The sequence below is a fragment of the Corapipo altera genome, unplaced genomic scaffold (genome assembly GCF_003945725.1).
Source record: "Corapipo altera isolate COAL_440 unplaced genomic scaffold, ASM394572v1 45, whole genome shotgun sequence".
NCBI lineage: Eukaryota > Metazoa > Chordata > Aves > Passeriformes > Pipridae > Corapipo > Corapipo altera.
In genome coordinates, this window is record NW_020884877.1 from 5,400,420 (window position 1) to 5,414,704 (window position 14,285).

Here is a 14,285-nt window from a genome sequence, read left to right on the forward strand (position 1 = left end):
GGCATAGCCCAGAACTGCATGTACAAGTCTGGTATATACAAATTGGGTGTTTAGTCTGTTCTATCCTGAATATAACTATCATTAGACCTTCTACTGCCTCCCTGGATAAATTACTTCCACCGATTTGATTGCAAGACAGTGCGCCAAAGAGGCAGTTAAATTTCTTCCCTGCATAGCTGTGTAGACATCCTCCACAAAAAAATTCAGAGGACACTTAAAATTTTTCATGCCCTACAGTATACAGAAGTTGTTAACTACTTATCTGCAACCAGTGGTCACCTAACATGCCCATAATCCACTGAAAGCACAAATGAACAACTTAGAAGCATTTATAGGTAGAGTTCTGTCTTTTAAATGGTTCAGTCAGTTCCTTTTGTGAGTTTACTTTTGGCTCCTGGCATGAAACTAAGCCAAAGCAGAAGCTTTTATTGCTAGTACGGGTGAAGGCATGAGAGTGTAATGTTTCAGGTTATAAAAGAGAGAGAACATGTATGTGTTCAGCCTGTGGGCAGAGAGCAGCTCACTCAGCCACAAAGCACACGGGTCTGACGGAAAAGGCAACAGCACATCCTGCGGAAGTGGCTGCTGGAAGAAGCTGTAGGATCTGTCTCTGTGCAGAGATCAGAGAGAGAACAAGTGAGATCACTATTAACACTGAATGCCATGTAACAGGTCTTTGAAAGACCTGTCTGACTAGAAAGACACTTGGCCCTTGTTCCAGGCTTTAGAGTGATGTGTGGGAGGAATAGAAAGTATCAGGGAGTCCACAAGGCTCCAACAGGAACACGAAGGACCCCTCTGTAAAAACAAATCATGGTCATTAATTCACCTACAGTGGTTTTCCTCTTTTACTGACAGCACTAAGGGCTTCTAATGGTACACTCAGTTGAATTCTCCTGAAAACAGAAACTTGAAACTGTAAACAGTCTTTTAATTACTGGCCTCCCCCCCCTTTGTTTATTTTCCTTTGGGTCAAAGCAGGTACAAAAATGTAGTCACAAAGCAAAAAAAAAAAAAGGCAACAATAATATACTTCAATCTAAACCCCTGAAGGAAGGTATTTTTTGAAGGATACCACAAAAAATTAATCTGATAGCACATTACTTCATGGTTCAGAAATCAGCATCATAATATTCTGTCAGCACATGACAAGTCCTCACTGCAAATCAGATGCATATGCCAAGAAATTCCTGGGCAATTACAGTGATTACTTCCGCCTTGGGAACAAAAGATGTTAATGGAAGAGCTAAAAAATACCAGTGATGTGATAATCATATTTGATTTTCAAAGAGGTTATATTCTAAAGCAGATATAAAGAGTAGCTTCATGACTATTCATCTTTCTCAAAAGAGAAAGTACAAGTGATTGTGACTGATCTGAACAATGGATCCTTAACACGCAACCTCGTGCAGTGCAGCACAGCACATCCAGTTTAGCTGACGAGAAGAAACAGAGCCTCTATAGAAAACAGGCTATTTACAATTTCTCATCAAAAAAGTCATTTGTACACCAACACAAACGTACATACTTGCGGACTGACAGGGAAATTCAATGGCTCTCTATATTTTTCTATGAATGAGAATAGAGATTACAAATTTAAGGAGAATGAAACTAAAACCATCACTGTTCATCCTTTACTATCTGCTGCTGCTTTGAGTACATTAGAATATCACATGTTAAAGACGGAATGTATTTTGAAATTACTTGGTTGGAATGAAGCCCTGCCCAACGTGCTTTGGAGCATGTACCAGTAATGAAGAAATCATAACTCTGGAAGCCAAAATTGGTTTTACTCATAAAAGACTGTCAGGTTTGCAGTTGGAAATAAGATGCATACATGCATCATTACGGTCTTTGGATATTTTCTTCAAACAGATCTTACAAAGGTCCTATGTGCAGCAGCAGGAAAAGTTGCCACTCAGGACATGTTAATGAATGCTTTTAATCTTGTTTCTTGAAAGGTAAAGCTTTTTATTATTGTGGACTGGGAAATGCCCATAAAAATCACAGTACTTTTTCTGATAAAAATTTCTTATTGTCCGGAACTATCCAGAGTTGCTTACATTCCAAATGTTCTCTATTTATCTATACTTCTGTTCTCAAATTTGTAGAAATACCCTTAAGCAACTTCCAGTTTTACTTGCCGATTATCGTCTTGAGACAACTAAGAATAGCAACACCTATAAACTTGAAATTGCTCTTCTTAGCCTTCAAATGGAACTTGTCACATTTGCAATAATTTAGTTCTGATCTGCAACTTAGTTAATATCTGAAATATCAATTTTATTCCATTCTGACATGAATTTTCAGACAGCTGCAATATGCTATCTTTTGAGCTAATGTACTAATAACAGTCTGGCTTCACATAGAATTGTTACTCATTGCCCCACAGCCCCACTAACACCACCATTTTAATGCACAGTTATTAGATCCGTGCTTTTAATTCTCCAGGCATTAGGATGCTGGCATGAGCAGTCATTTAGTTGTTTCACATCAGTCAAAACCAAGTTTGCACGTTTTACAAGTCAGAACAAAATAACCACTGAAGTTGTAATACCCCCAGCAAAGTGTCTTGTGAGCCCAAGGCAAAGGTTCAAGTTTGACAGTCAAATGCAATCATACTTGTTGACTTTGCTCAAAAATAAGACTAAATCTTTGTTGTTGCTGGAGCAACAGAACTTGGATCTTCAGAGAGGTGAAAGGCATTGCACAGGAATTTCAATTTGTAAAGGAAATACAAAGTTATAGTAAAACATTTTCTATTGTTTTTGTTCTCCAACTTCTGGGAAAGCAGCAAGAGCATGCTACTGATTTTACTGAGCTGGAACTGGTCTTATTAAGGATGAGAAATGTTTTCAAAGAGGCCCCACAGAAGCCTTGCTTGAGCAACCTACCTGGAGAGTTCTGAGGCGAAGACACCGGCGAGCCTCTTGGGGACTGGCAATAACTAGGATGAAGTAAGGCATGTGGCGGCACATATGACATTATCTCCTCCTCAAACAAGCTGGTAAAAAGCAGCAAATAAGAAAGAACATGTTCATTTGAATAAATGGTAGTTTTCACTTTCTAGGAATAAATTCCTAGTTAATAACCTGCTTTCTTTTGTAGTCACTCACCTATTTTCACCATGCACACTTAGAGTGCTACAGAATATTTTATTGCCATTCCCTCAATCAGATCTCGAATGTACTGGAAAGCAGTAAATTGCTACTTTTGTGGGACACTGTTATACATAACGGAGTATTTGTTTTCAAGGTTAAAATATAGTTAATCAGCCTTTACAATTTGTGGGACCCCCTCTTGTTGTTGTTGTTCTGTTCTCATTACAAAGGGGTCAACAACTATCCTGGAAAAATATCCTCAGTACCGCACAAAGAGTAGGAACAGAAACAAACATTCTAAGCCCCCAGGATTAAGAATCACAACTGAACTTGTTAAGCATATTGAATGGCAAGCTTGTTAGCATAAGTTATTTCTTCATTTTATCTTAAATCTAACAGTGTTGCTGAAACAGGTAGCACATCTAGCCTGCTCAAGTTGAGTTATTTCATACTTCACCTGTTATTGCAACTTTTTACAAGAAAAAAGATATACAATTTGCAGCCTAATCACTGCATCTGTGTACAGAGAGTCTGCGTATTTATATTAAAATTTCAGTCTTTTCCCAAATTTGACACAAGCAAATCCAAAAAGGGACAGAATATCTAATATCAGAATGGATCTGGTATCGAAGGGTATATTGAATGTTATGCACAACACAGATAAGAATAAACTGCTGAGATAATATGTAAAAAATGTTTTCAAAAATTGAGGAATTGCAAGCCAACCTTTTACTATCCAACTCAACTAATGAAAAAAATGTTCAAATAAAAGATGTTTCATACTAAGTCTGTTCACCAAACAAATACCTAGAAATATTTTTTGCATTAATTTTTTTCTTTTTTTTAATGGGTGTGTTCTAGCAGGTCTTTTTACATTCAAGACCATGTGTAGTTTTCCTCCAAGTTACATAAAAAATAAAAATTTTGAAAGTTTTTTGAGAAACAATAGTTGTGTTTTTAAAAAGCTCAAGCATGTTTTTAAAATGAGATTTTTTTATAGTTGTAATTAAATTGGAGATTTAGTTACCAGGAAGGATTGTCATTATGCAACCTGACCTCAAAATACAACTACTAATAACAATCCTATTTTACTAGATTCAATTTTAAAGATACCTGTGAATTTCATAATGGAATGGATGAGAATACAACATCAACATATAAGAGTTTAGTTCTAGCAAAAAATCTGCCTGATTTTTTGAGTTAGTAGCTTAAATGAAAAATAGTAAAGAAGCAGTTTCCCATTTTGTGACATCTGTAACAGTATTTTGTAACTAGTAGAAAGCACATCCTTGAAAAGAGGTCTAAACTGTACCAGCTATCTAAGCAGAGTTGGATGCAACAGGACAATAAAAGGTAGTCTGGGCAAACCCATATAAATCACAAGCACAGTACTCTTGCACTTGCCTTTTCTCAGACAGGATATCATGTTCCATCACTCCTATGAAAATGTGTGACCTCCAAATACCATCAAGAAACTGAACATGATGTAAATAAAATCTGACCCTTGAGCTGTAGCTCTCCCAGCTGCAACTCCAAGGACCGAAGGGGAAATGACTGGGTCACTACATCAGCACTCACTGCTCACTGAAAGGCTCCTCAGCAGCTGCCACGGCAAATTCCATACGTGCATCATAAGCAGCAGTGCCTACCTGAGTAACATGACAAGGTCTGCATCGCTGGATAAACGCACCAACCCAGGTGTTCCCTCTGTCCGGATGAACTGGATCTTCTCCCTGCACAAGCAAAAAAAAAAAAGTTTCCAAAATACCTTTTGCAAATAAGGCATCAGTGTATACCACAGCAACAAGAAAAAGTAGAGAGTACATCAGAAACCTCTGAATTATGCTCTTCCCTATTTTTTTTGCCCTGCTACATGACGTCCATGTGAGCAGTAAAATATTACAAACAAAAAGCTAACTTGTTCTGAGGAACAATTCTCCTGTTGCTCTCATCTCTTCAATGCTCATGCTGTTTCAGGTAGTACAGTCATCCAACCAGGAAAAAAAATAAAAATAAAAAAAAGATAACTCAATCCTTCATGTTCACACTAGCCATGTCTCTGAATTCCAAGTAGGAGGCAGAGCCCTGCGGGAGGACATTTCTATTGTGAAAGTGAACTGTTTAAAGAGGCACTGTCTCTTCTGAACCTTTGTACAAATGCAAGCCATACATTACAATGCATACTTGTGATTTAATTTAAAAGTGTGGGTTTCGTACCACACTGCATTTAAGATATCTTCTCCCCTCTCTCTGCCAAGTACACATCCTTCCTCCTAGACCCAGTGTGCTCACTGTTGTAGAATCCATGCATCCTAAATTCTGAGCGCGGTAACACAGAGAATTTTAGGATCTATATTTAATGTAACTCCTTGGTTGATTCCTGTTCTTTTTCTCTGCAGAGATTTTTCCTGCATTCTGAAATACAAGTACATCCCTCTTATTTTCTTTCATCAGTACAAGGCATATGATGGTACAGAAGAGATAAATTCTAATTTGGCTTTACTCTTCTGGAGGAAAAGAAAACAAAAAGAAACCCATGTGGCAAAAACCTGTCCCAAATCCAAAGGAGAAAACCCCCAAACAAGAAGAAAAGTAAAGAACTCCCCATAAGAACAGCAACACTGGCTCAGCTCAGAGGTTTGTCTATCTCACCATCCTATTACTAATGGTGACAAGAAGGTCCAAAACACTCCATGCAATCAGCATTGTAATGCAGCTGCTGACAGCTGCACACAGTTCAAGCAGCAATGTGAATTTCTGGAACACACCACTTCATGCACGGCATTTTCAACAAAAGAATCAAACTAAATTTCTTGCCATCTCTCTCTAAAATCACAGTGCATAAAAATGTTCTTAAACACGCATTCCCTGATAACTTCCACTACATTTACAATATAGTCAAGGGTGAAAAAGGGACACAGCCAGACTGAGCCCAGATTCCCTGGTCCCTGCTTGCCAGGGTGGCAGTTGTGTCTGCAGGAGGATCATGTAATTCACTGTTTCTGTGTGAAAAGAGGTACTGAAAGCCAAGCACCTGCTTAGCCAGCACTTGGCTGCAGCCAGCCAAGACTCAAGTTCAGCCTGGAAGCCCCGCAGGTCCCCAAGCACAGCGTTGAGCCAAAGTCAACACGCGCTGCCCACCTGCGAGCACGGCCCCAAAAGTGCCCAGGGCAGGGATGTCTGGACACTTCCAGAACCTCCTCCAATTTACATCAGTGCCCAAATGACAAGGTTTGAGGAAATAAACAGTGGATTAAAGAAATATATCTTAGCATTTAGTTGGCAGCAACACCTGGAACCAGAAAGACGTTTTCTGGTTTAACTAATATATGCAGCCCTCCAAAGGAATGCAATCCGTGACTTCCTGGGGTTACCAGTGAGAGTTGTGATTTCAACGATATTTTAATATATGCCTTTTCCCTTCTTTTAACATATAAATTGTGTTTAGTGTATAACAGGTGCCTTTGCCTGAAGCCTTTTACATTATTTAACAGCCTCTCAGTTTTACCTGCAGTGGCCTGCAAGATTTGATCCTGTACATGCCTAATAACAGTATGACAGGTATAATGTTCTCACTCCACCATAAAATCTCTGAACAACAATTTTCTACATGCAGTATACTTTTTAATAGATCTCAACTTCTTATCTCTTTATTCTCTTTAGAAATGAGAAATAAATTTAGAAGAAAACATCAAAGATCTTTTCAAATTATCTCTGTCTTCTTCCACTGGTCAAATACTGATTTTCTTCCTCACCTATGTAATAATTACAATAACATTAAATAATAATATTTTATATTAATTATCATTCCACTTCCATTGCACTGAGGTCCTCAAAGGAAGAGATTCCTGACAGTTGTACTACTCACTATACTAAAAAAAAAATTACACAAAGAATTCATAATGTGGGATTTCACCTAGGTCTTAATTCATCAAATGTTACAGCAACGTTCATTTAGTTGTTTAGTCTCACAATGTGTCAAACAGACATGGATTTCAATAACTTGCTAAATCGGGGTCTTAAAAGACTAACTAAGATCTTTATAAAAGGGTAAGAAATGTTACTGAAGCATCAGCTGTAGAAAAATATAGTAGAGGTATAATAGAAGATACTGTACCTTAAGGAAATACACTAACTTCAAAGACTAAGACTAGAATGGAACCAGTCAGCTTAACAATGGCTTCTCTGACCAATCCCATTTAATGTAAAATAAAACAATGTTCATTAAAATCCTCAATCATTCTGCCGAAGTAAGTCAGTTAAAACATTTATCTTCAGTCTCCTTACAAAATAAGGATATATAATCTCAAGTAAATGTGTAAATACAGAAAAGAGTATCTTTTATCTTTTGATCTTCCATTTTTAATCTGAAACCCATCTTTCCATGAGAAAAGCCCAGCTTGTGGGAAATTATGAATCTGTAATCAGCAAGGTTCTACTAGAAGCAGAATTTGATAATACCAACGAGTCTTGTAAACCATCAGAATTCTAATTTATTAAAAAAACATAACCCACATGAAGAAAATTACACAGATTGCTATCCAAGTAAGGGAAACCAAGCACCCTAGGGAAAGGAAAACAAAATAATAAAACCACTAATAATCCAAAATTGTTTGTATTCTATTTCCCAACAGATGAGTTTGCTCACATTTCAAACCAAGCCTGGTGAGACAAACTTGCCTGTAGTGATATGGTACAACACAGGAACTGTTTTGAAATGCTGACAGCTGTAGATTTTTGATTTCCTTTTCTCTGTATTTTCTAGAGAACATGTATTCTGCTAGTATGTCATTTCAGATTTGTCAGCCAGGATTTCTTTAGAGGGTAAAACAAATCTTTAACAAAGAAGCCACATCACAAAACTTGTTACACAACACTTTAGGAAACTGCTTGTTGAATTTTGGGAACTTGCAGGACATGGAGAAAAAGGGATCAATAAGTAACACTGAAAATGGAAAAAAATGAAAATCAGTGCTGGCTGCCATGCCAGGCATCTGGAACACAGAGCACTGCACTGGCTCTCTGCACAGGCCAGATTGTCACCAGTAAACTAGCATTTTTTAAATTTAGGGTCCAAGGAAGAATAGACACATTAATTTCAGCCCTGGTCACTAATATCCAAGTTGTCAGTGATTCCATTTCCAAGTCTGAGAACTTCGATGGGGTTATAACAACTATACAACAATCAGTCAGCCTTCATCAGATATTCTTGGACTACACAAAAACCTGCAGATGCCCATTTTGTAAATTTTGGATAGACACCAAAAATTTTGATTGATGTAAGATTACCACCAGCATCACTAGGTCAGGGAGACCTTTCTATAAATGTGCTTTGAGAAGATAAGGACAAAACCAAATGCCATTCTGCCTCATGCTCCCAGTTGTACACATACCCAAATGAACGGGCACGTTTGCCATGCCATCCAGCTGTCTTGGCACATTTTGAAGACATCAGCAAATCTCTTATGCCAGCTGTTCCAAACATTTTCTTGTAGGTACCTTTATTTGATAATAACACATTACCTCTGTTCTCTTAAACCTTATTACACGGCATTACACAGAAATATAGTAAATAACTACTTCCCACAGCCTTATGATATGTTCAAGTACGTCAGAAGTCTACAATCTGTTATGTTCCACTGTCAATCTCAATGAAAGTAACTAATTGTAATTAGCATTTCGTACTGAAATGGGAATAGTTAACTTCACTAATTTTCTTACCTGAGTGAATGATTCCTGGTAAGATCTGGTTGACGCTCTTGTAGAATTTCAAAGATATTGGGCTGCCGCAAAAATGCAACAATCTTGTCATTGTAAGCTGCAAAAATCAACAGAAATATCATGCTGAAGCAAGGAGACACCAAAACAAAGGATGTAATTCCTTGTAAGTTTTGAACAATAATGACAGCAGACTTCACCTTCACAGTTTTAAGTTCATCAGTATTGTGTTTATACTTTTTTATATAAGGCTACTAATTCTACTGTCATTTAAGAAACACAATTCTTGATTATGAACCAAATCTCGTTGGGACATATCCTTTCCCCTGTTAACAGCTAGGACTCTGTTAGCAATTTCTATTATATTTTATCACTCATACTCTTAGCTAAGGTCAAAGCAGAATACTTATTGCTAGAGTAAAATTGTAGGGACCTTGATTTTCACTGCACTGAAATCTATGCTCAGATATTAACAGTCATTAGAAACACCCATATCAAATCCCCACTAACAGCTGAGCCTGCAGAGCATGCACACCATGGCTATGGCAAGGAGAAGGATTTAAATGGGCAGAGATTTTCAAGTAAACATGTCACAGTCCAAAGAGCCAGTTCCAGTCAATCGGATTAATTTATCTTGATTTAGCACAATGTGACAGCTGTTAGATTTAATAAGCTAAATTCTGTATGTGGTGGCACAGAAGTCAGTAACTTTGTGTGTATGTAACTGAGAACAGAAGTTAAGCTAATGACTAATTCCAAGCTGATTAGCACTTTCTGGAATCCTGCCAAAATAGATGCTCAGAAGCTAAAAAAAAAAAAAAAATGTCACTGGGGATGCATAGAGTCCAATTAGGACCCCAGTTTGACTCACTGGCTTCAACTCATCCTGTCAGCACACAGAATAAGCTGGGAAGGTAGAATACATCAATTATATGGTTCCGCACACTTTCAGTCCTGAAGGTTGCAACTGAACAAGGGGGAAATGCTGACCGACAGAAGAATCATTAACAAATGAAAAACCCAGCAGTGCACACTGATGCGACACCCTCAGTCACAGAGAACTTCTCTGAGAAGAGGTTGTATGGTGACGTACCCACTGGAACCACATCCTGGTACTGAGCTCTGCTGACTGTATTAAACGTGCTAGACGGTCTTGGCAAAACCGGTGGTCCCGAATGACGGGAGTCCTCTCCGACCTGCAAATGTGCAAGTAACCACAGTGAGTGTCTCCGTGCCAGCATAAAAGTGAGAATTTATGTGGCTTAAAACCAAGCATGTAAGTAAAGGCTTTGTTTGATCACTACCCCCAGTAACCACTGCAGCAGGAGCAGCTGTGCTGTGTGACAGTTATCAGTAAAACATTATTTAGTATACTGGGCCCATTAGCAGGAAGAATCAAAACTGATGTAAAGTTTATTGCTATTTTTAAATAGTCCAATTCTGAAAAGAGACCAAAAAAATTAAAACTGAGATTCCTTCTGAGGGTCTTTCGTAATTCATGGACAACTTTATCCATACCAAATGCCCTGGAAATCAAATTCTGCTTCTTCATTAGCACCTCTATTACCTCAAATTCTACTCCTCCATTAGCATCTCTCTTACCTCTGTGCATGAATGGAGTTTCCCTAAATTTGAAGTAAAAACATGTTTGTGGCTGAAGCAGGAGGATAAAGAAGTGAGTTCACATTCAGGCAAGGCAAACAAGTGCAAAACTGGTAAAAACACGGTTCCTAGAATCATTCAGTAAAACTATTCTGATGGTTTTTTGTATTCATATTTTGGGATTGAAAAATGTTATATATGAAAACTTTTTAGGGTAGAGCCACAAAATAAAATTGTTCTTAGTGGCATTTGTGATGTCAGGGCAACTGCTGCAGTTTACTGCATGATGAGGTTTCAGTCATTTCTATGGTGTCACGATTTGGTAGTTTATCTATCTAAAACATTTGGTCAAGCTCTTTTTCATCCTGTTGGACTTTTATGTTTACTTCTCAGTTTATCTTCCTACATGTAATAGTTAGCATTTGAACTACACTTCCAAGTTTCAAAGATCTCTAAACCATTTAACTGCAAAAGATCAAATAATTATAAAGGTTGCTTTTAAATCCAGTCTCTTAAATCATGAAGAAGCAAGTGTCCTGAGATATCTCCCAAAACCTTTGTGCTCTCTGATAATACTCTTTCAGAAAAATGAAAAATTATTTCCTGTTAGGCAATGTGCTGGAAAAGGAATGCCATTATCATTAGCTCTGGCTTCACACTGCAGTTGAGCTTTAGCTAAAAAGGCATTCCTTACACTGTTTCATGTTTGCTTTAGAGCATCTCCCTGTAAAAACTGGGTCAGTGGCTTCAAAACATCAAAGTTCACGACAAGACAAATCCAAAGAAAGCATTTTGATAATTTTTTTTCATTAAGTATTCATCTTTTGCAATAATGTACAGTTCCTTTATGCAATAGTTTAAAAACAGAAAAAATATGCAAATAATAAGCACAGAGGAAAAACTGCTGTTCAGATTCATACATATGCATACAAAAAGAAATCGTGGCATCATTAATCCCAGAATGGGAATACTGTATTGAATTGCTGTGTTTGACATTCCTATCTGGAATTATACTTCAATTCAAGTTACACCTGTAACAATGTCAAGGAAACGCTTCTATAATTGCACACAGAAACATGGTTCAAGTATTTCATGTATCTAGATGGAGTGGGAAATTTTGACAGGTGATCAGCACTATGTATATGCAATATATATGATGATTTCCTGTAGGATAAACTACACTTATTTTGCAGCATTGACAACTTCAGCAGCATGGTTGGCACAAAGATCTGTTTTAAGTGCAGAGCTACTGAATGCTGCTGAAAGGAAGACAATTTCAGTACATATTGAGTAAAGTGAAGAAAAAAAAATATTTCTGCTCTGTTACAAATCAATCAATCACAAGAAATACTTGCTTTACCCTACTGAAGATCTAAATAGCTATATGAAGACACTTCTAGCTTCCTTGCCTGCTACATGACATTACCAAATTGATGAAAAAAGCTATTTAATACCTTTTTAAAAATATACCTGACATTGGGGGGCGGGTGTGACTAAAGCCTGTTCACACAGGATATGACAAGATCTGCAGCCAGTGGTATGGCACTCACTGCAGTTCAGTGGAAGCCTTCTTAGAAAAGTGGCCAAGAAGATTCCTGTCTGCTCTGAAACATACATCTGGCAGAACCTCATCTGCCACAAGACTGAGCTATAAAAAGGATAAATCAGAGCATTTCTCTTGCTATTCTGAATTTTATTATCTTTAACTCCTGGCATGGAATAGCCCTCCCCTGAAAAGACAACTTACAGCCAACAGTGTGGAGGTTAAATAAAGTACAACTGAAGTCCAAGTCATTGTACATATTCAAGGCCACAAGTAAAAAGAAGTGAAAACAAAACTATGGAGACTGCTGTTGAAAATGTTCCACAGTGACATATCAACAAAATAGTGGTTTCCTTTTATTTATGATCAGAAAGTAGAGATGAAATACATATGCCAGAGCATATAACAGTCTGATAAGCCTGTATATGGTAAGATGTTTTTATACTTATTTGGAAAGTTGCACAACTAGATGTATAGTCACACATGCATCTTTCCCCCCCTCTTATTTGCAGAGTTATATATCAATATAATTGGCAGACACCATGCTAGACAACAATACACATTTTGTCAGTGAAAGACAGGCTATAGGTACTGGTAATCTGTAATCTGATGCTCTCCTGTGGTTAAATGGGGTTACTGCGAATTAAAAGCAGGAGAAGCTCATGTTTGATATTTTTCCTCTGAATACATACATTTCAAAAGCAACACTGGCTGGCAGATAAAATAATAGATCTTTATGGATGACTACTGTACACTTACAGAAGAATCATGCTCCTCACAGGATGGAATTGTGAATGGAACATTGTTAAAGAGGTGGTTCCCAAAGAGAAGGCAGGAATGCAACTTACCTCACCAGCACTGTGGCTGCGTTGTCTGGTTAAGTGCTGCCGATGGACTAACGCACTAGTGGGCCTGCTACTCTGCAAGGGGAGCCGGGGGTCGATGAACGTCGTGGTGCGGGAATTGTGGTCAACAAAGAAAGCCTGGAGAAGGTGAAAGGAGAAAGAATTTATAGCTAGTACCCTTTTTTTTTTTTTTAATTACGTCTGAAGTCAATGCCCGCGCGGGATCTACGTTTCATTCACTCACGCGAGGCTTTGGATCATCTTCCTCGTGTTACTGGGGTTTGCATTTCCCTTCAGCAGAAGGAGGATAACAGTTTTCCACCTCACTTGAAGGGATGAATTGTTTAATGCCTTACTTCATTCATGTCTACAAAGTCCTTTGAAATTCTCATCTGACAAGCATTAGAAGTAGGAAGCTTTATTGTGAGTGTCAAGAAGAGAAGATTTGAATGTTTAATAAAAGTAATCCTGGTGTATTCTCCTTTCATTTCCTTATAAGCATCTAAAAATATGTTATTAAGTGGCAAACCCATTCCCTTTTGTGACGTATTTACCATATAATTACCAACACAATTGGGTGTATGTATGTCAAGTGTATGCTTGCATCCTGTAATGAACCATGATTACAGGCCAACAAGCATTTTTGCCATCTTCCTGATATAATTATTCTAAGTTCATTAACCTTTTCTTAAAAAAAAAAAGAAAACAACAAAAAACAACAACCCCCCAAAAAACCCTAAAGCTCCACCCCAAACAAAAAAAAAAACACTCCTCAAAACTAAAAAGAAAGTTCAATCAAGGACACAAGGATGATGGCAGCAAAAAATATTTACATCAGGTAATTGATAAGAACTACCATATATTGGTCAGTCAACCACTTGCTGAAAACAAGGTCACAGAAACATGTATCCTGTAAAATGAAAACCTCTTACAATTCTGTCCAATTTGAACCAAGAAAGGTTTTTAAGCCCTGAAATTTAAACTTTTTGCAGTGTTAGTGTTGCACTTGGAAACCAGCACTGTTCTATTTCAACACACTTCATGTTTTCAGTCACAATGTGGGAAACGTGGAAGTGGCAAAAAAAGATCTTGGTTTTGAGCAGGACAATTACAGGAAAGTGACATCTGGTTTGAGGACTCAAAGAATCTGGCCCAGCAGAGAGGTGGTCAGGGACTGCGGGAGCCATTTCTGTGCTTGGCTACCAGTGAGGTACCTCAACCACAGTTTCACAAGCAATTTAGTCCAGCGCTGTCAGCAAAAACAAAGATTCTCATCTTTCCCCCTCCTGACCACTTGTTTCATCCCCTGTGTGCCCTTCCTGCCTTGTGCTGGCACAAGTGTTTGTGTGGCCATGCAGTGAACCCAGCTGGGGAGCTGGTCCAGGCTAAAGTTACTCTTTTTGTCCCTCTCTCTGCTGGCTCCTCTAACCTCGGTCAGCTCACCAGGGGTGAGAGCAGAGCAGAACCAGCTCTTCT

General features: G+C 38.0%; 1 protein-coding gene across 1 annotated transcript in view; it reads right to left on the minus strand.

Moving 5' to 3' along the window:
* HECW2 (HECT, C2 and WW domain containing E3 ubiquitin protein ligase 2) overlaps positions 1-14,285 on the minus strand; it is a 153,160-nt gene that overhangs the window by 20,926 nt on the left and 117,949 nt on the right. The window contains exons 15-19 of the mRNA XM_027636741.1: positions 12,813-12,947; positions 9,913-10,015; positions 8,823-8,919; positions 4,751-4,834; positions 2,895-3,004 (exon numbers count right to left, since the gene is read on the minus strand). Of these exons, the coding sequence (XP_027492542.1) occupies positions 2,895-3,004; positions 4,751-4,834; positions 8,823-8,919; positions 9,913-10,015; positions 12,813-12,947 (529 nt within the window). The remainder of the gene's footprint in view (positions 1-2,894; positions 3,005-4,750; positions 4,835-8,822; positions 8,920-9,912; positions 10,016-12,812; positions 12,948-14,285) is intronic.